Below are 20,451 nucleotides of genomic sequence, written 5' to 3' on the forward strand. Positions count from 1 at the left end.
AGAAAAAAAGTGCTAAACTCAAAGAATCCCAATTTTCCTCAAAGTGCTTTTATTGCTTTCAGATGTTAAAAACTTATTTTTGTGTATCTTTAATATTAGTCTGTGGTGTTTATAGGAAACTAAGGCGGTATGTTTATAACAAGGCATTTTATTTCTGATCCAGTGCTTGGTGAGTGGGATCACTGGTGTTAGCTGTGGAAAGAAGAGGAAACGCCCTGGGCCCATGTTACTCTTACCTGTGATTGTGAATTCCTCTAAAATCTTGTGCATTGGGGCTAGAAATGCATTCTACTTTCTCATGTTTATCGTGGGGGGTTTTGTATTGCTCATCAGTGTAGGGTTCTGTGTGCAATTGTGGGGTTACACTTTCTAGTTTTGCTTTGGCCCATAGATCTTTCTTCCCCCTCCCCCCCCGCCCCCGCCCCAATATTTCTGGCAAGGTAGAAGATTTTTGAATCCTGCAGTAGTTTGTTGGAAGTTCATGGTCTTTCAAGTGGTGAAATAGCTCCTGTCAGCTCAATCAAGTTCTAAAGGGATTAGAGATTTCTTATCTTCACAAAATACTGAACTTGGGACCGAATGAACCAGGTTTTTCTAGCTTGAAATTCTAGCCAGAATCTTGTTGGAAAATTTTTGAAGTGGTGTGTATGTGTACTTGTGCACGTGTGTGCATGTATGCTATATGGATAATAGAGGTGGGGATTTCTGTGCTGTTTTGACTCATTCACTTGAAAACGCATCTGCATAATGTACACAAGCTGGCACACAGTATTTTTGCCAGACAATTTCTTCTGAAGGGGAAAGCTTAAGTAACCAATGCAGGAAGCAATTGCTAAAAATATTTTTTTCTTACCCCTGTATTTTTTACAAAAGCATGTTCTAAATAGTTTTTAAAAGCTCTGGAACCATGCGAGGATTAATGTGTAAAGTTTTTTAGCATTTTTGCTAAAAATATATACACACACTTTATACTTCATTCAGAGAATTTGGAATGCTTTCGTTCTATAAGTTTTAAGGGATAAATCCTAAATAGTATGTTTTGAACAGTGCAATGAGATGTCTTCCAATGAAACAGTTTAACAGTCTCTGAGAATTGTTACAGTGTTTTCATCCAGACAGAAATTTTCATAGTGAGGCAAGATGAAATACAGTATTCAGTTGTACAGTCAGTAAATAGCTGTCCATTGGTAAATAAAACAGAAGCACATATGAAAATGTTTCACAATTTTAGTAGATTAAAAATATGGGATTACATATACCAAGGTTGAGCAAGTTCTACCTAAATAACCTGTACTTGTCACTCACTAAAATGTCTCCAAAGAACCTAAGTAGTGCAGAAGTAAAACATTAAATAATGCGTAGCTGCTGAAATAGGGTACAAGCAAGTTATGTGTATAGTTTATTTAAAAATATTTGATGTGATCAATTGCCCGAAGTCATACTGATTGACATTTTTAATGACATGACTGTGCTCCAACTCTTTACAAAGAGCATACTGGGAACTTTAATTTTCTTCACCAAAATGTGAGTTCCTGTGGGTTATTACAGGCTGTTATGCCACAAGGGGCATTATATGGCACTAAAATGTGACACAAAGAACCCAAACCTTTTGTCTGGCTTTCTATTTTACAAGTTATTTCTAGTGGCTTTTATGTTCTCTCCATTGTTTTCCTTCCTTTTTGTGTTATTCCCCCTCCTCCTCCCGCTTATTGCCTTTCAAAACACTTTCTGAATGAGTGATAGTTTTTACATCCTTACTCTTCCTGCTCTTGACTGGGTGTGCTGAACCCTTAAGAGTCTTGAAAATACATATGTTTCTATAACCTGAAATTAAAGCGTACGTAACTTTTTTTCCCCTATGTTAAAAAGAAATGCCTTTGTTGGCTTGAGTATGGACACACAGCTCAAATGCTGCTGTACATGTTTGTTCAGTTCGTAGGCGCTAACGTGAGGTGAAAGCTGGTTAGCTGCCGGGTGGTGTAGTGGCATCGTGTCCCGTGGGCTGCGGCCAGCGCAGAACAGAGAATTAGCACAGTGACTCAATAGCTACTCTTAATAATCAGAAAGTGACAGTGTGCATGAGGGATTTCTCATGGATGTGCAGCAGGAGGTTACCTAACTGACCACTGTCCATCATCAGCATGTAATCCCTCTGCTCTGGCTGACACGCTTCTATTTCAGCATATTTACATAGTGAGCACTTGTGCTTTAAAATGTGTGAAACGTGCTCTTTAATGCCTCCTGATATGAAAGAAAAACATTGAAACAAGGGCATGCTGTTCTGGGAACTTACTGCAAGATTGATTAGTACTTGAAATAAGCCCTGGAAGAGACAGGTGCGCAGTACTGGCAGCATTTCAATTGTACCCTTATTTTTGTTACTAATGGCCACAGAATTGGAGGGAGCGGCTTCTGCAGTCTAATATTTTTGACAGAGTATTGGAGCACTTGCTGAAGTTTGATACTGAGCATTACTGGCAACCTAGCAGATGAAATGGTGTATTGAATGTTATCTAGTAGTTTAAGTGAATGAAACTGAAGTATAGCTTTCATCATATGAAAAGCAGACTAGATGCCGGTGGCTACATATATATATATATATAATTTGTTTTTAACATTATAAGCTCAATGTCCTGACCTTACTGCAAAATTTTCTGAGGTATTTAAAACAGACTTGAAACAACTTCATTGCTTGAATGAAAGTTGTTCTGATCTCTTTGTTATGCTGATGAAAGAAGTGTGTTATGAAAATATATTAACTGAATTTCCAAAAGTACATTAGTAACAAGAATGTAAAAAGGGAAAGTCTTGTGGACCACTTCCAAGTGTTTTGTTAGGGTGCTACTCCCTCCTGGTCTGTTCAGACACTTGATCCTGCAGCAGTAAATGCCTCCTATCAGATCCAAAGAAATAAAACACCTTCTCTAAGACACTAATTAGCATTCTTTATTATTTTAGTTAATTAAGATGATAGTATTTTTTTAACATTAATTTATAATTTATATTAAAAAGTCAGATTTACTACTATAAATAGAAGAGGTACTTAATACGCATATCTTGTTCTCAGAAATTGTATTTCCTAGAACCAAATACAGTTGTGTTCCCATTTTCACAGTGAACCAAGACTAGCAATAGATAAAAATATGTAATACTCAGCAAGCTCATGCCATCTTAAAGGCTTTATAATGTTGAAATATATTCAAAATTTGTAGAATAGATTTACTATATACCTATAGTTTAAAGAACTGAGCCTAGCTTTAAAATTGGAACAGTTTATTATTACCATGTTTTGTAAAGATAGGAGCAAAACTCAACACAGGTCATGATTGCAAAAGCCTTAAATCTATTTCAGAATTCAGTATGAAAATGCCTAATATTAGGCATTACACTTAAGTCAGTGTAGTACAGATACCCACCTAAGGTGTTGTGTTGTACATACAGGGTATTATTCTTAGAATAGCTCAAGTAGGAAGGAGCCCGTGAGGATCATAAAATCTAACTCCCTGCTCCTAGCAGGACTACCTAAAACTAAACTATATGACTAAGAGCATCGTCCAGATGCTCCTTGAACTCTGATAGGCTTGATGCTGTGGCCGCTTCCCTGGGGAGCCTGTTCCACTGACCTGTGACTGACCACCCTCTCCGGGAAGAACATTTTCCTAACATCTGATCTGAACTTCCTTTGGACAGCTTCATACCATTTCCACATGTCGTATCGCTGACCACCAAAGAGAGGAGATCAGCACTTCTCCCTCCGCTGCCTGCTTTGAGGAAGTTGTAAAGTGTAATGAGGTCACCCCTCAGCTTTCTCTTCTCCAAGCTGAACAAACCAAGTGACCGCAGCTGCTCCTCCTAAGTCTGGCCCTCAAGGCCTTTCACCATCTTGGTCACCTTCTTGTGGACACACTCTGATGTCCTTCTTATGTAGAGGTACCCAAAACTGCACACAGTACTTGAGGTGAGGCTTCACCAGTGCAGTGTGGAGTCTTACTTGAGTATTAAAAATTATGGCCTGTTTTTCCCTTATTCCACGTGTTTAGAAGTAGCCCTAAAGATGCAGGAAGATACTATAGGTGCACCGCTATATGTGTTGTCAGTGGTTTAAAAGAAAGTTATGTTCACTTATTTTTGATTTTCCCCCCCTCCAGATGCAATATCAGCTGGAGACCTTAACCCTAAGGAGAAGCAGGTCTTGGGTAAAAGAGGTGATTTTGAGTGCAGCTAGCGAATGCTGTGTGCAGAAGGCTGCCACAGAGGATTAACAAGTTGCAGGTGATGCTGTGGGAAAGCACCAAGGAACCTCTGTGCTCTCGGATTCAGGTTCTGAGACAACCTGTTGCTACCTGGAGGCAAAGAGGAGTGGTGGTTCTGAGCTGCAATGGCTCTTCTGCTGGCCAAGATTTTTTTTTTCCTCTAGCCATTATGCAGTGCTACCCAAAACTGAGATCCAAGATCGAATCATAGCCTTCTTGGAGGGCATTTGCCTACCTAGACCATAGTCATTGCGGCGTTATCATGAGATAAATGCAATGCTACAGGCTTGGGGATGAGTGGCTGGAAAGCCTTTTCTGCCCAGCAGGAAAGGACCTGGGGGTGTTGGTCAATAGCTGGCTGAATATGAGCCGGCAGTGTGCTTGCTCAGGTGGCCTAGAAGGCCAACAGCATCCTGGCTTGTATCAAAAATAGTGTGGCCAGCAGGACCAGGGAAGTGATCATCCCCCTGTACGCAGCACTGGTGAGGCTGCACCTCGAGTGCTGTGTTCAGTTTTGGGCCCCTCACTGCAAGAAAGACATTGAGGTGCTGGAGTGTGTTCAAAGAAGGGCAATGAAGCTGGTGAAGAGCCTAGAGCACAAGTCTTATGAGGAGCAGCTGAGGGAACTGGGGTTGTTTAGCCTGAAGAAGAGGAGGCTGAGGGGAGACCTTATTGCTCTCTACAGCTACCTGAAAGGAGATTGTAGCCAGGTGGGTGTTGGTCTCTTCTCCCAAGTAACAAGTGATAGGACAAGAGGAAACTGCCTCAAGTTGTGCCAGGAGAGGTTTGGATGTTAGGAAGAATTTCTTCACTGAAAGGGTTGTCAAGCACTGGAACAGGCTGCCCAGGTTGAGTCACCATCCCTGGAGGTATTTAAAAAGACGTGTAGATGTGGTGCTTAGGGATATGGTTTAGTGGTGGACTTGGCAGTGCTACATTAATGGCTGGACTTGATGATCTTAAAGGTCTTTTCCAGCCGGAATGATTCAATGATTCTATATGTATTGATCAGCTGCATTGGACTGATGAGCAATATTCCTTTGGCAAAGTCTTTCAAGATTACCTCCTCTCTGGAGCTGAAGGCAGTGTATTCTAAAGCTATCTTCTTTTAGAACCAAGTGTGGCTTTTATGATTATTATAAAAAGATTTTTATGTACATATGAAGAACTTTACGGCAAATTATGCTGATTTGGTCAGGTCAAAAAGATTGCCACTTGAAAGCTCACTAAAATTTCAATTATATGAATGCTCCCGGGGTAGTCTAATCATCAAAGCATCAGTAACCCATACATAGATTCAAAGATAGTTGTCCTGGTTTTCAGCTGGGATAGAGTTAATTTTCACAAGAAGCTGGGAAGTGACACAGCCAGGACAGCTGACCCAAACTACCCAAAGGGGTATTCAGTACCATGTTGTCATGCTCAGTATATAAAGGGGGCTGGCTGGGGTGGAGGGGTCGCTGCTCAGGGATGGGATGGGCATCTGGCACTGGGGGTGAACGAATTGCATTGTGTAACACTTGCTTTGTATACTCTTGTGTAAGTATTGTTGTTATTTTTCATCTTCCTTTGCTGTCCTTGTAAACTGTCCTTATCCCAACCCATGGAGTTGATTCTCCTCCCCTTCGCACCGGGGGGGTGGGGAGGGGTGAGCGAGCGGCTGCCTGGTGCTTAGCTGCTGGCTGGGGCTAAACCATGACAATAGTAAGTGTCATTTCTGAAAAAGGAAGGGCCCAATCAGGTAGTATGATAAAAGCTAACAGTAGAAAAACTCTGATAAATGTTCTTATTTTCAAGCTTCAGATGAAGTCTGTACTTACTTGAAGAATGAGCAAGATGACTGAAAGCACTGACATGCTTTTGACAATGCTTGTTAATAGAAAAGAGAGCAAAATGAAAATTGTCTCTGGGTATGGAGTGGCACTTGTTAACAAAGACATGTGCTATCATTTTTTTGCGGCGTCTTTGGTAGCTGTCAAGTTTGCTACGCAGCCTCTGGCATGTTCAGTAACGATAATGACAAAGATGTGTTGCTGGGAGCTTAGAAGGTAAATGTTTGCTATACCTCCTTCCACAACAGAGGGGTTTTTTTCCTCTCTTTGAGCCATGTCATTTCTAAGCAAACACACAAAACTGATTTTATAGCTGTCTTAAAATAATTTTCTGCTGCAGGCTAGATGAAAGATCTATTAAATTTCTCATGATTCTGCTTCATTTACTGGGCACCTACTGGGGTTACCTCAGCTAAACTATTCCAGAGGTGACTTTTCAAGATATGCCACAATTGTCTTAACTCTGAGAAAGCTGAGGAATTAGGGAGTATAAGCAGGAACAGGTGGTGTTGTCCTCTACCTTGATTTCCTTTGCATTGCCACAGTAAGTAATTAAAGGTGGAGCCAAACTGAGTGCTTTCAACACCTGTAAAAGTCACTGGATCTGTCTCATAAAAGGTCCAGACTGCTGAAGGAAGAATTCAGTGCTGTTGTATTAACCATGTGTAAGTATGCTCAGTCCTGAGCACTGTTGCTACAGCAGAGTCTTCAGATGCACCTCCTCTAGAATCTGCCAGCGGGGTTCAGTACTGTCTGTCATACTTGGCAGTTTGTGGTCATTGAAGTTACAGGAGGATGAAAATGCACTTATCTTCTTAAAGGTCCTCTGAGTCTTTTTGGAGGGGAAAAAAAAAAGTAAATAAACATCTGTCTTGTCAAGCAATACAGGTACCACGGTTGACCGGAACCAAGTTGGACAGATGACTGTCTCACGTAGAGGGAAGAGGGCGTGTGTTTCCTATGAGCTTTGTACTTTCTGCAGTATAAATGTTCAACTACAATGCTGCACTACATGCCTGGAATATTGTTCCTTATTGATGCAGAAAGCAGTTGGGGGACATGTGGAAGGGCCCTTTTGTGCAGTTACAATAACTCAGTGTCGTTCATAATGAAGTTTGTATGTTTTGCTGTGTGAAAAAGAGAGTAACCAGAAGTGGTCTATTCACTTCCACAAAACTGCTCCTGAAGGGTGGGCACTGTGTTGACGGTAACCCTTTGCAGAGGAATGTTTAAGCAGAATGGATTTGTGGAGTAACAACTTCTGTTCATTATATCACTTCAAAGAAAAATAAGAAATAGGCTCCCATGGTAATTGTCTCAAACCAGTGTAAGAAAGGATGATGTGATTTTTCAAAATCAATTTCTTCTCACATATGTATACATTTATGCCAAAGAGAGCTTATGTTTTGATTTTTTATAGTCTCATATCAAAGTTTTCTATAAATCTGTCATACAAATAATAGTTATCTCTTGGTTTTACAAACTCAGTGTGGGATGGAACAACCAGCAGAAAGTGAGAATATGAATGAAATTAATAATGTCAGGTTATGAGATAAAGCATACCATGTTGTGAGAGTATGATGTATTTAGTGTATTTACATCTGTTACAAATAGAAAAGAATATGTAAAGAAGGTGCGAGATCTAAGAAAATGAATTCTCTTAGACAACAAGACAGCAGCTTTATTAGAGATTAGGATATTATACATTGCTGGCAATGGAGCAATGCGTAATATTCCTATCAGAGGCTGTGGCTACAAAATAGACTTTTATTCATCTGTTAGGTCTTATGTGCATGTTTTTCCTGACTTGTAGTGGGAAAGGAAACCTGAAGCTCAGGTTTGTGTGGGGTTTGGGTTGTTTAAATTGTTTTTATTTTATTTAAGCTTTTTGTCCATATAGGCTCACTACTAGTTCTTGTTTAGTCTACTTTTCTTTGTATCTGATGCCCCTTTCTTTTCTTCTTAATGTAGACCAAAGGGCTCTCTTACCTCTGTATAGCATTCTGCAGTTGATGGTATAAACAATTCTGGAGCACAGTTTGACCTTTAAATACAACTGTGAAACTTCTGTGCTTAGCTGGCTTATTATATTTATCCCTTCTTGATCTAAGCAACTAGACAAATTGTGTTGCTTCAGGAAAGAGGGGAGAAAAATCAGATGTTTCTTGCATGTCTTGCAATGAAATGTAAGATGGACCAAATTTAAGACAGTTTTACTGCTCACGAGGCTCTACCCTTCCCTTTACAAAAAACAAATACAAATATCTTAAAATTTGACTGAAGACAAAAGCTGCTTCATTTACTAAGGCCTTCTCTCTTTCTGTTTTGTGTTCTTATTTTGCTCTATTTCAGTCACGATTTTTTCTTCACATCATTCAAACTCAGGAGCAGCCTTATATTTTCCTTTGTTTTGACACAGTTTTGTTTGAGACTATTATTTTCTCTCCTGTCAGGAAATGTAGTGACTTAGAATAGTCTGAAATAAACAGCAGTTTGAGGTTAATTCAGCCTAGGATAGGATTATTTTTGTGCATTGGCTCTGTGCTGTGAATACTGTTTTTAAAAGAAACAAATTACACACAGTAGAACCAGTTTAAACACACTTCATTGATATGCTGTGCCTAATTATTAATAAACTGTTATGGGAAATTGCTCTCCCACAAGCTTTGGGGATTTAGGGAAAAATTCCCAGGGTTGTTTCTTTTTGCTTTCAGTTGTCTGTGCTGTGGATGTTTCAGTTGTCTGTGCTTTCACTTTTTCAGCTAGAAAAGGCTATCCCACTGCCACGTTTGTGCTAACATGTTCCCCTTTGATACCTTTTGGTGAGCTAACAGCCAGTGCTGTCTTCAACGCTTTGTGCTTTGGAGGTAACACAAAACTGGAGTTCTGCCACTGTGGAAATGCCTTTTTTTTTTTTTTTTTTTGTTTAATGTTTTGAAGTGTAAGTTGTAAGGCATATTGAAGGGGGGAGGAAGCTGAGGTTGCCACAAACAGTCAGCTGGGGCACAGGCAATTACTGTCGATGTCAGTCTTCCTCGAGGTAGTGATTTTGTAGACTAATTAGTTATGTAACATCCATAACGGTTACCCTTGACACAAGGATTAAAAAAAAAAAAAAAGCAATAACTTTGCATTTTTGCTTGCCATCCTATGCTGCTTGCATATGTGAACAAGAGAAGTCCGCAAATACGCGTTGTCCCTGGACTGATAGTGTAAATCTCTGCAGCAAAGCTTGCCTGCTTGGGCTTCATGTAGGGGTGTGTGGTCTTGGCCCTTTGCTAGGCAGTGCATTGCCTGCCTTCTAATTTGTTCTAGCAGATTAGAAAATTGGAAAAAAATAGCAAAATACTCTTAAAGACTATTTTTGTACATGTGTGGTAGGTCTTTAGGACAGCAGTGACCAAAAGCTAGCTGACAGCAAAATCCCTTTAGAGCCTGCATACCACTACAGTATCCAGTTCAAATAAGTTATAGAAAATCTTCAGAAGGTTTCAGAGAAATAATTTACTTTGTGTTCTAAATATTCTTGGAAGTGCAGTTGGAGTTCTCAGAGATTTAGTGTTCTGTTTGTAAAAGTTGCATTCCATGAACGTATATGTGCAGTGATTTAGACTTAAAGTCGCATTTTCTTAACCTGGACATAACTTACTATTCTAGATCTTCAGCTGTTTGTTGGATACATGTAGCTTGACAAAGAGCTATGCTTTTTGTGTGTGTATGTGTTTGAGATTTCGGACAAACCTACTCTTATAGAAGAATGATTGCTAAGGACAAGGAGAGCTGATTAAACACATGTAGAAGCAATTTCTTAATGTTTTACCGGGTCAGAAGAATGTTGTTCTTTTAAAAACTACTTGGCGAGAATTCTTTAAATATCAGGGGAAAAATGCAGTCATTTTCCATACACCTTTCTTAGTGTGTAGTATTTTGGTTATGAAACTTTAAATATTGTATTAATGCTGCAGTTTGTTTTCCTATAACAAGAGGTTTCATACACCATACTTTTTCAGTCTTAATTTTCAGCATTTTTAATATTGCCTTTCTTCTTTCCTGTTAAGAATACTTACTTTCTTCTTGCTTATGAGCCAGGTGTACTTCCTTCTCTGAGAGAGGCTTTCAGCAAAATACACAGACATCAGAATTTATATACTCTGGCTAGAGACGAATGCTGCAGTGTGAATCTGCAGCTGACAGCCTGTATTCTGCTGTCACCCGTGCTCTGGGAGATCAATGATTTGCACAGGGATACTTCGGAGGGGAACTCAATTAACAAGGAAAATTCTTTATTTAGTTGTCCAGCACCGTGTAACTTTTTTTTTATCATCTATAAAGGTGATGGGCGGAAAGACCCTACATTGAGCCTTTTTTGGCTGCGTGTTCCGAGGTGAGAGAGATGTGCACCCCTTCTGTTCAGGCTTAATTTTGCTGGCACCCTTTTTGGGGTGGGGGGCGGGGGCGGCAGCCCATGCCCCCCAAGGCGTGGGGTCCTGCTGCAGATCCACCCCGGCGTTGCCCGCCCGTGGGGCGAGAGCAGCGGGCGGGTGAGGAGGGGCGAGGCGCTGCGGGGCGGGCACCGCCGGGCCTCTGCCGCTGCCGCCTCCTCGCCGCCCTGCAGCGGCCGAGGGCGGTGCGAGGGGCCGCCCGGGGGACCCCGCCGCGCCGCCCCCGTCCCCCCATGCGCGGGGCGAGGGGCGCCGGCCTGCCGGGCGGCTGCTGCAGCGGCCGGGGGCTGCTCGTTGTGGGGTGAGTGTGGGCGGCCGGGCCGGGGCGGGGGGGTGGCCGAGGCCGGCTTGCTAACCCTCCCCGGCGGCTGAAGCATTGGCGGTGTAGGCGGGCAGCGTTATTATTTCGTACCGTCATCATTTAATGCCGGAGACTTGGGTGAGGGCAGGAGCGCGGGTGGGAGCTGGCTGCTGCAGTCCCTGCTGTTTGCTTGCCAGCGCTGGGGAAGGGTGCTACGGAGGTGCTGGGAGGGGGTTTTCCTTTCGTTTTAGTTCATTGCAATCGTTTCCTGGCTCGTCTTCCAATGGCATGTGGTCCAAGGAGTCAGGAAGAATAGCACCACTGCGGGCAGTGGGCTCATGTGACAGAAACACTCTTTTGCTCCACCTCGCATCATGTATTATGCTATTAAGTATAATGCTTAGGCTTTGTTTCACAGAAAGTCTGTGAAATTTTATTGGTGGTATTTCTGTTTTTTTCATGTTTGTAAGTTCAGGTTTCCTTCAAAGACACACCCACACACCCACCTGGGGTTCTTAGAGAAGTCAGATACAGGAGATCCAATCACTGTAGTTAGCTTGGTTTGCCAAAAGCCTGTCACGTAAATGAAGCAGCTGGAATACAAGAGGAAAGGGTTCTTGTACTGGCAAGTGATTACAGCAGGAAACAGAGGGTTGTAGTAAATGGTTTCCTCCTCCATTTCACCACATCCCTGTGGTGTTTCACAGGGATCTGTCCTGGGCAGTTCAAGCTAGTTGACCAGGTAAAGGGGTGAGCAGTGAAGTGAGAAGGCTTGGTGGTGATATTAAGCTGTGGAAAAGTACTAAGGGCAAGGGTCAGCTATGAAAAAAAATGAGAAAGACCTTATAAGGCTGCTTGGGCGATAACGTGGCAAATGAAATGTTAGAGAGGGATGTAAATGAACAGAAGGAGCCAGCTTTCCATGAAGAAGATGGGCTGTGAGCTCACTGTAATTACCTGGACAGATAGATTTTGGTGTTATGACAAAATGCAGTTTTCATGGAACTGCACTGTACTGCTGCTTGTAGGGCCCCTTGGTTCTGACAGTGGCCGAAAGCAGATGCCTAGGGAAGAGGGAGGAAATTTAGAGCAAGTGCATAGAAATGCTTTCCACTGCTGTTGTACCATCCTCCAAGAATTTGCAATTCAAGGTTTTCCCTGATGAGAAGTTTAAACTTGTGGGAAGTTTTTGGTGGCTTATTAGCCAAGGCATAGGAGTAGGATGTGTGATGTGGCCCATTTGAATGGGGAGCTAGATTTTGACATACACATCTCTGTAATCTGTGTGAAGGCAAGATAAATATCAGGATGAGAAGAAGGCAGAGCAATCCTAACTGTTGCAGGGCCAAACTACAGTTCTTGGCTAAAGAAATCAAGAAAATTCTTGAACTTTGAGCTGTTTCCTTGCAGTTACTCATTCACAAATGTACTTTGATGCAATCATGCTGCTATTCACAGTTATGACCTGAGGATGTTATGGGATGAAAATAGGAACTTCCACAAGTGAAGTAATCTGTTGCTGTAAAAATGTTTTTGAGGAACATTTTGCAACATCTGTATATATTCTGAAGAGGTGGGACTAACGTATTAATGACAGAACTTAGTGGGATTATAGAAATGTATGATTATTAAGTTTCCATTTATTAAAAAAAAAGTCTTTTCATTCATTAAAGGGTGTTCTTCTAAGGCTAGCATTCCTGTGCCTGTGTAGCTTAATATTCATCTGTGTGGTTTGTAAGAGATGGTTTTAAAATTTAAGCATGCGTTCAGGTATTTGGAGAAACAAAAAAGACAAATTCTAGCATTTCTTATGGTGGAAAGGCATAATACTAGAACGTTTATGGCTTGGTTTTTAAGATAGTGTTAAGGAGTCTTTGGTACTGGAAAACTGATGCTTTGTGGCCTGTAAATGTATTGAGAATATGCCTATGTTTTCTGATGTATCTCAGCTCACTTCAAACAGTCAAGCTGAGAGTTCATAGTTTTAGTGAAGACCACTGTTTGCTTGGCACCGTATCTGTAACCTCCTTTTGTGCAGTGAGACATTTTAGAAAATGGATTTGATGTTAATGATTGAACAGAAACACATAGCTAAATAACTACTGTATGGACAATTACAGGTTTATGTCTTTGCTCTGTTCCTGCAATAGTGAGGTGCTGCTGCATTTGTATGTGCTTTGTGCAAATTTAAAGCACAAAATTGAAGAAGGATGCCTGTGGAGTAAAAAAAAGTCTAAAATGAAATGTACATTTTAAGTCTCAAACGTACATTTTTCAGAAAAATACTTGTATAAATAAAAAACTATTTTAAAACAGCGTCATTTGTTTTAAGCAAATGTTTGTGTTGATGGACAGGATTGAAAAATTTGGCAGAGTTGTTGTCGTCGTCTTTCCCGCTGCCCCAGTAGAGGTGTGACTTACCTTTTTTAATTTTATGGAATGATGTTTTTCTGTGTTTATAGGAAGGGACTGTCCAGAGGTTCCACAAATCAGTGTCTTTCTGGAAAAAGTGGAGAGTCTCTTCCAGCAATTTTTGAGAGAAATGTGCAGGAAGCCATTGACAATTATACTTGGTAAGCATTCACTTCTGAAATAGTACTTCATTAACAGACTCTTTGCTTAAATAGATGTTTCAAGATTGGTATTCATTTTCAGTAGTCATGCTTTTAGTCATTCTCACGGATGACAACTATTGCAGGATATAAATTGACCTACACATTGTTTGGAGGGGTTGAACTTTACTCCTGGTTTGTGTTACGGATTTGCATATTTTAAGAGCGTAGTGAAGGGCACCGATTAAGTCTGGAAGAGAAGTCAGCCTTCTTGGCTAAATGCAAATAATGCTCCGCAGGGTCGCAGGTCAGTTAACTTTCAAGAAGTTTCATTTTAATTGTCACTGGTAAGGATTTGTCTGACCTGCACGTCTGACTGCCCTTGCTTTCGCTGTATCCCAGGGTGGGTGGTAGCTAGCAGGGGCCAGCTAGAGCTTTCTGAGGGCTGGAATCCCAGAGCTCAAGGTTTAAAGTGCACTAGGTCTAACAGCATAAAAGACGTTGTGTACAGATAAGTAACTCAATGCTATTTGAAACATTTGTAGCAATGTTTCTTGTGATACCTTCTATTAGACTTACAGAAGGCTTATGCTATCTTTAATGTATAGTTTTGTTGTGCCCATTAGCTGAACTGGAGAAAACAAAATAATTGTTAGAGGTGAAAATGCTTGGTACATGTGTGTATACGTGTGGGTACGTATTTGAATATATATACATCTTCTAGAGTGCCTTTACAATTGCGATGAAATACATATAAAAACATAATACTTTAGAAAGAATTGCCTTTAAAGCAGTTGGTGGTACAAATGGGAGCATGTACTCGTTGCAGTCTAGTTAAAAACGTACGCTTGCAACTATTTGCATTAACTAACAGCATGTCTTGAAAATCTTGTATCCGACAGGAAGGTATGTATCACTGTCCATTTATGTGATCAGTTTTGTTATTTTTAAAATGTTTATACAGGAAAACATAGCGTTCTTAATTTGTCTTCACAGTGAAACGCTTTCATCTAGTGTTTGCACAACACCCACAGAATTGAATCATTCTTGGTCCGGAATAAACAGCTATACTACTGGTTTGTCTACTGAAAGAAGCTCAGTTTACTCCTGGAGGGACGATGTATGTCACATAAACTTTTACAGTATGCTTTATCTAAATATTGTAGAATAGATTAATTATTACAGAAAATGGGCATGTAGCATATGTCCTGTAGGAGAAATTAACTACTTTCATTTATTATAGCCTAATGATTAACTATATTAATTTAGTATTTAAAAAAACAGGTGTCTCTGCTGGTTGATATCAGTGCAGCTGATGTGTAACAAAGAAAAATGGATTAAAATTATGAAATGATGATATTTGGGAAAAACAAACCTGTTTTACCACAGAAGGTAGGCTTAGGTTTCTGAGTCCGAGTGATAAAAATACATGTTTTCAAATACTGCATAATGCAGGCATTGTCTAAATTGAACTATTCTCAATGTTTTGAGTCATAAAGCACATTCATGAGCATGCATTTAAATGTCCCAGTCTGAATAAATATTTAGCTCTTACCGAAGCTCAGTTCTGTTTCGTAGATGATGCAGAGGGAAGTTGAGCCTGTTAGGGAGAGGCTGACGTGTGAGGCATGACTGGTGCAGACTGGCAGCGTTGAATAAATCCAAAAGCATTGTGATCACTGCCGCTTTCACTTTAAAAAGCCATCCATGGCTGGTAGTGATAGTTCTGCCATACCTTTTGCATAATCTCCTAACCTTTAGGGTACTGATCCCTTCTGTCGCTTCCAGCCCTCCAGGGGAAAGCCTGACCTTGGATCATACAATAACCTGGGTGAGAGTTATTTTCCCATTCATTTTCAGCGTCATCCTTTTTGTAGCCTGAAGTGGTTGGGGCACTTGGGTGGAAGTGAACAGATATGACTCGGGCCCTGAGTATTATCCCTTTTTTTCCGTATTTCAAAGGGTCTAATATAAGTGGCCCAATATCATTGTGAACGGTGCCCCAGCTGAGGAACCCTAGAGAAGCGCTGCTTTCCACATCACTGGATAAAGTCGGGCTCTTCGCTGTTACCTTCGTATGCCCCTCACTCACCCATTTCTGATTGCTCTGAGTTATAGGTTCTGTGCGGAAGTGTGGAAGCCATATCTCTCACTGAGTGCTGTTCCCTAACCACCGGCCTGTCATGCAGAAGGAAGGTGCCCCCTCTTAGATCTTTTACTCAGAAAAGGAAAGTGCTGCTCAAAAAAGCAGGGAGCTTTTGTGCTGTGGGTTCCAGAGGTGTAGTGTGTATGCTCCCTTGGAGCAGGGAGGGAGCCAGCAGTCCAGGCACCTTATAACTGATGTTTTCTGTTGGCTAATCGTAGGCAGCTAGTTTCTTTTTGCTAAATCACCTTGCTCAAGCCAGCTACCTGTTTTTCTTTTTGCACTGCAGCATATAAATTGTGCCTCCAAAGTAGGTAGTCTGAAGATCCATTCTGAGATGCTCAGCCAAATCTGTCCACGTTGTCCTGTTCTTTAAATACTGTGGGTGTTAATAAAAATATATATGCACACTTGCTAACAACTATTATTTTTATAATATGTAGGAATTTGATAAAGCCAACACACAAAGAGTACATCAGTTATTTTGGGAGATAGATGAGATGCTGTTTGAAGGAAAAGTGACTTCCCAAACTCAGAGCCTGCAGGCAGAATGTGCAGACTGGGTTGAACGATTTCCTCATCTAAGGTAAGAAAATTTCTTGGTGCTGCTAGTTTTAACCAATTATCACACTAATTTGATTTTTTTTGGGGGGGGTGCGGTGGAGAGGGTACCCTCATATGAATTGCTCTCGATGTATGGTGTCAGTATCACTTGGATTCAGATCTGAATCTCTAGGACTGAGCTATGTCATAGTTACATAGTAAGTCTGAGTGGTGGTGCACTAGCAGATAATGCTCTTTATTTTGCTTGATACCATGGTTGCAGACAAAGATATTTTAGCAGGATGTAATGAGAAAATAATAATGCACCATTTTCATGACTTTTTTCTAAATAAAGAATGCATCTTGTAAAGAAGTATTTGGTTTTACTGTAAGTGAAGACGTACTGTGAAATTCCAAGAAATTCAGTGTTCTGTTATTCATTCTTCTAAAAAGAAATGAAAAATGACAGCAGCCATGTGCTTCACGTATACTGCACAGCTGTAATGTCTTCATAGGCGATGTCAATCAATGTAAAACAATGTGTGATCATAACCTGGCAATAACTAGTTGAATGGATATGAGGGCGCATGCATGGTTAATGAAAATTGTTTTGCATAGATGTGCAAAACATCTGGGCAGCCTGATAATGCTTATAATGCAGGGGACAGAAGTCAGTGTTGCAATGCATTGTACTGTCCTGCCTTTAGAAATGATGGCCTGTCTTTCTTGGTGAGAAGTGGTGACTCTAAGCTATTCTAAACATAGATCTACATGTCTCTATCTTCTAGTCAGTAGTTTTAACACCATTAAAAAGAACACTGTCAATAACTGCAGTATGCTTTCAATGCTTTTAGATAATCTGCAGAGGCTTGTTACTAATAAATACAGACTAAAGTCAACTAACAAAGCTTGCCACACTTTGTAAGAAAAAGGAGAGAATTGTTAAATAAATCTGAGGTAATTTTCACTAGCACTAAGCCATGCTTTGCCCTTTTTATATACTGGAAAAATTAGTAGAACATGCATAAAATGGAGACAGGTTTTTGTGCTGTAATTAATTCAAAATATTAAATCATTTCACTATATTTTCAGAGTATTTTCACTAGGTGGAATTATTTTAAGTGATTCCCTCTACTTATGATTTTCTGTTTCAAATCTAATGCTGGCAATACCAACCAAGTCCAAGAGGTTGAAAGCGAACTGAAGAAATCTGGGAACTCTATGTCATTTGGTACGGAGGGATGTGGTACATCCTATGATATAAAAAGAAAAAAAAAAGTTATTTCCATTATTAAGCTTACACTTTAAAATTCAGTTTGTGTTGACCAGTTACTCAGAAGAATAGGTTCTGGGATCCTAGATTTATTTGAGAGTTGTGCTTTAAAGAGTACACTGGTTGTCCTTTTGTTCAATTAGTAAAACAGCTATGTTGCTATATGAATACTTAGCTCAGCATGTGGGAGTGAATATACTTGAGAACTGTCATCCATGAGAGAAAGATCAGATCTACTTAGAGAGAAGGCTTTTTGTTCTTGGCTTACAAAATAAAAAGTAAAAAAGGCTAAAGGCTATGGTTTAGAGCTTCATGTGGCATAAAGTGCTATTTTGTGAAAGGTAGTCTCAAGAAAACGTGCTAAGGTGAGTCTGGGCATTGCTGCTTGCCCTACAGCTGTGACTGGCAAATTCTTTCGAGGTCCCTTGTGAATTCCAGTGAAACACAGTTCCGTAAGCAGTGATTATTATTTACCTGTACTGTGTTCAGAAATTATTTCACAGAGTAATTTTGTGTACATTTAAATTAGAGTTGCTTTTACCTTTTCCCTCTGCCTCTGTGCATTATACATGTTGGATTTTGTGCATTTTCTGAACATTAACTCTAGTCTTAACTACCCATGTAAACATTTTGGATTAGGACTTCTGCTCGCATTGATGGATACTGGAGTTGGATAAGTGAAGTCATAGCAGATGGTGTTCTGTGTCCATTTTTTTAAACATTTCTTATGGAGTTTTGATAAGAAAGCAAGTATGTTTACTTTATCTGCCTGTAGAGCAATCTAACAAGTTTGATTATTTGCTCTTAAAAATTATAAGCTAGAATCTAATCTTGCATAAATCAGCTTAACTTTAATGACTTAAATACTAGGCAATGTTAACGTATTACACAAGGCCTTGGACCCTCCATGAATTACTTTGCAAAGCAAATGTAAGGTGTGCTTTCACATTGCCTACTGTTTGCAGGTATTTGTATTCTTGATAGTTGTACATGGAGTAGATTTCTGTCTAAGATATCACTTTTTTTTTTTTTATTCAGGGTTCTAGGAAAGCAGCTCCTATTGCCACAGGATGAAGGCATTCAGCATTTTCAGAGCAGAAGTTGTACCTCTGTGGATACTCAGTGTTTACCTGGCCTCTATGAATGCACTAGTAACATGAAAGAGTACGTTAATTTTTTTGTTTTCTTTTTGGTCTTCCCTCTTCAGAAATGTGTACAAATATTACTTTTTGTATTACTGAAACAGTTCAGTATAATTAAATATGCACTTTCTTCTTTCTTTGAATATTTGATTCTCATTTTGTTGATATTTTTTCAGGCTCTGCATTTCAGGCTCTAAAGTGATCCCAACAGCATCTCCAATACATAAATCACTAGATCCAAGTTCTACTAGGATTTCTGCCTCTGACTCATCCATGTATTCATTCCTGGAAGAAGAAATCTACGATGTGGATGGAAAAATAGAAGAATATCTTGCCTTTGACAACAAGGACCTGTAAATAACTTATATATATTTTTGAAGAAAGTAATGAAAAATTATCAGTGAGCCCAGTCAGGGTTCATGAACTGTGTTTCTCTTCTGTAAAATACAGTTCCTTCTGTCCCTGTATTCAGTAGCGCAGTGGTCAGAGCACTCACTGGGCATGTGGAAGATTAGGTATGTTGTCTTTCTAGTGATTCAAAACTCACATCTTCCATATCAGAGGAATAGGTGTTAACCACTAGTTGTTTTGAGGTGTTTTGTGCATGGAGGTTTGATAGAATGAATACTTAATTTTGAGACAGGAAATGAAATGAGGGAATCCCTACTTCCCAGGTGAGTGCCTTGACCACCGGGTTGTTTAGGGTTATTACGCTGTATATGCTCTCATCGTCTGCTCTAATGAATCTTAAATTCTTACTGTGCAGTGCATAACAGCTTTGTGAGGAGAGGTGCAGGATACAACCTGCATTTAGGGCACTCTCATGAGTGACAGGAGTAATGCAGCTGTCTTCTCGACAATGCAACCTAGGTTTCCCATGGCCCAGTTGAATGTTCTAGCAACTAGGTTACTGGGTAGAATAAAGACCATAATGGGCTGTTTTCTAAAAGGCCTCTATGAGGGGGAAAGTTTTGCTGGAATAGTAGGGCATGAAGCATAACTTTTTGTGCTGAAGCTTGATGCATTTCCAGGGAAAAGACATAGTTCTGAAAAAACGAGAAACCAGACTGAGACCCAGGTAGACACTTTCAGTCCTGTTTTTGAAAGAGAGGGCCTGGGTGCCTACCCTTTTGGAAAGGATTTAGGATTAAGAACCTTTTTAGGAATGAAGTATCACTTCATTTTGCTAAGTAAGCAAACTTAATTTGGGAGAGGGATTTGACCGAAGGTGCTCTCCTTTGTGCCTCCTTGATATGTTGTTTCTTGTTTCCTTCTCAGGATTTGATTCTGAACTGTCTTATTCTCCATAACTAAAACATTAGGAGTTTAAAAGCCTGATACAAAAACAGCTTGATCTTTTTGTGAGTTGGACCATTCAGGCAACTCTGTTACAGTTGTTTGCAGTTCGGTTTGAGGAAGAAGTAAAAGAAGTGACTGAGAAGAAGAAAGGGAGATGGATTTCAGATCATCCTTAAAATCTTAGAGAAATTGCATTTCCTTAGATGGAAATATCATGGCATTAAAAAAAAAAAAAAAAGTTAAAACTTTCTTCCCAAGAAGTGTATTAGAAGACCAAGTCAGGAAATGTTGCTACACTTCCCTAGGGAGAGAGGGGAAAAAATTAAAAGTAAGTGTCCACAAAGGTAGTGGAAGGGAAGGAGGCGAGCATAAGGCTATAGGCTCTGCTATTGTCAGGCTGCAGAAATCCTTCAAAGCTGTTTATCTCTGATCAGTGGTGAAGTGTTGCAGACGTGTGCAGGTATACAGGACGTGATGTAAAAGAAATCTCTATGTAATAGTCATCCTCCCAAATGCAACAGACAATAGTTCCCTTATGCTAGGGTAAAAAGCATAGGATGTAGTCTTAAATGATTAAATGCTATGTACAAAGCTGTTCCTTCTAGAGCTGCACATCTTTCTGTTGCAATGCCCTGACCGGATTTTTTCAGTTTTTTACCTGCAAGTAAAAG

At 40.2% G+C, this 20,451-nt stretch overlaps 1 protein-coding gene across 4 annotated transcripts in view; it reads left to right on the forward strand.

The window, feature by feature from the left end:
- FAM149A (family with sequence similarity 149 member A) overlaps positions 1-20,451 on the forward strand; it is a 33,567-nt gene that overhangs the window by 4,584 nt on the left and 8,532 nt on the right. For 2 of the 4 annotated variants that reach the window (XM_075752000.1, XM_075752001.1), the window contains exons 2-6: positions 13,291-13,401; positions 14,377-14,500; positions 15,967-16,109; positions 18,378-18,503; positions 18,658-18,834. In XM_075752000.1, the coding sequence (XP_075608115.1) occupies positions 13,291-13,401; positions 14,377-14,500; positions 15,967-16,109; positions 18,378-18,503; positions 18,658-18,834 (681 nt within the window). Of the gene's footprint in view, positions 1-10,603; positions 10,829-13,290; positions 13,402-14,376; positions 14,501-15,966; positions 16,110-18,377; positions 18,504-18,657; positions 18,835-20,451 lie in introns of those variants that run through there. The other 2 variants (XM_075752003.1, XM_075752002.1) reach the window with 2 other exon arrangements.

Source organism: Balearica regulorum, chromosome 4, assembly GCF_011004875.1.
Source record: "Balearica regulorum gibbericeps isolate bBalReg1 chromosome 4, bBalReg1.pri, whole genome shotgun sequence".
Classification (NCBI taxonomy): Eukaryota; Metazoa; Chordata; class Aves; order Gruiformes; family Gruidae; genus Balearica; species Balearica regulorum.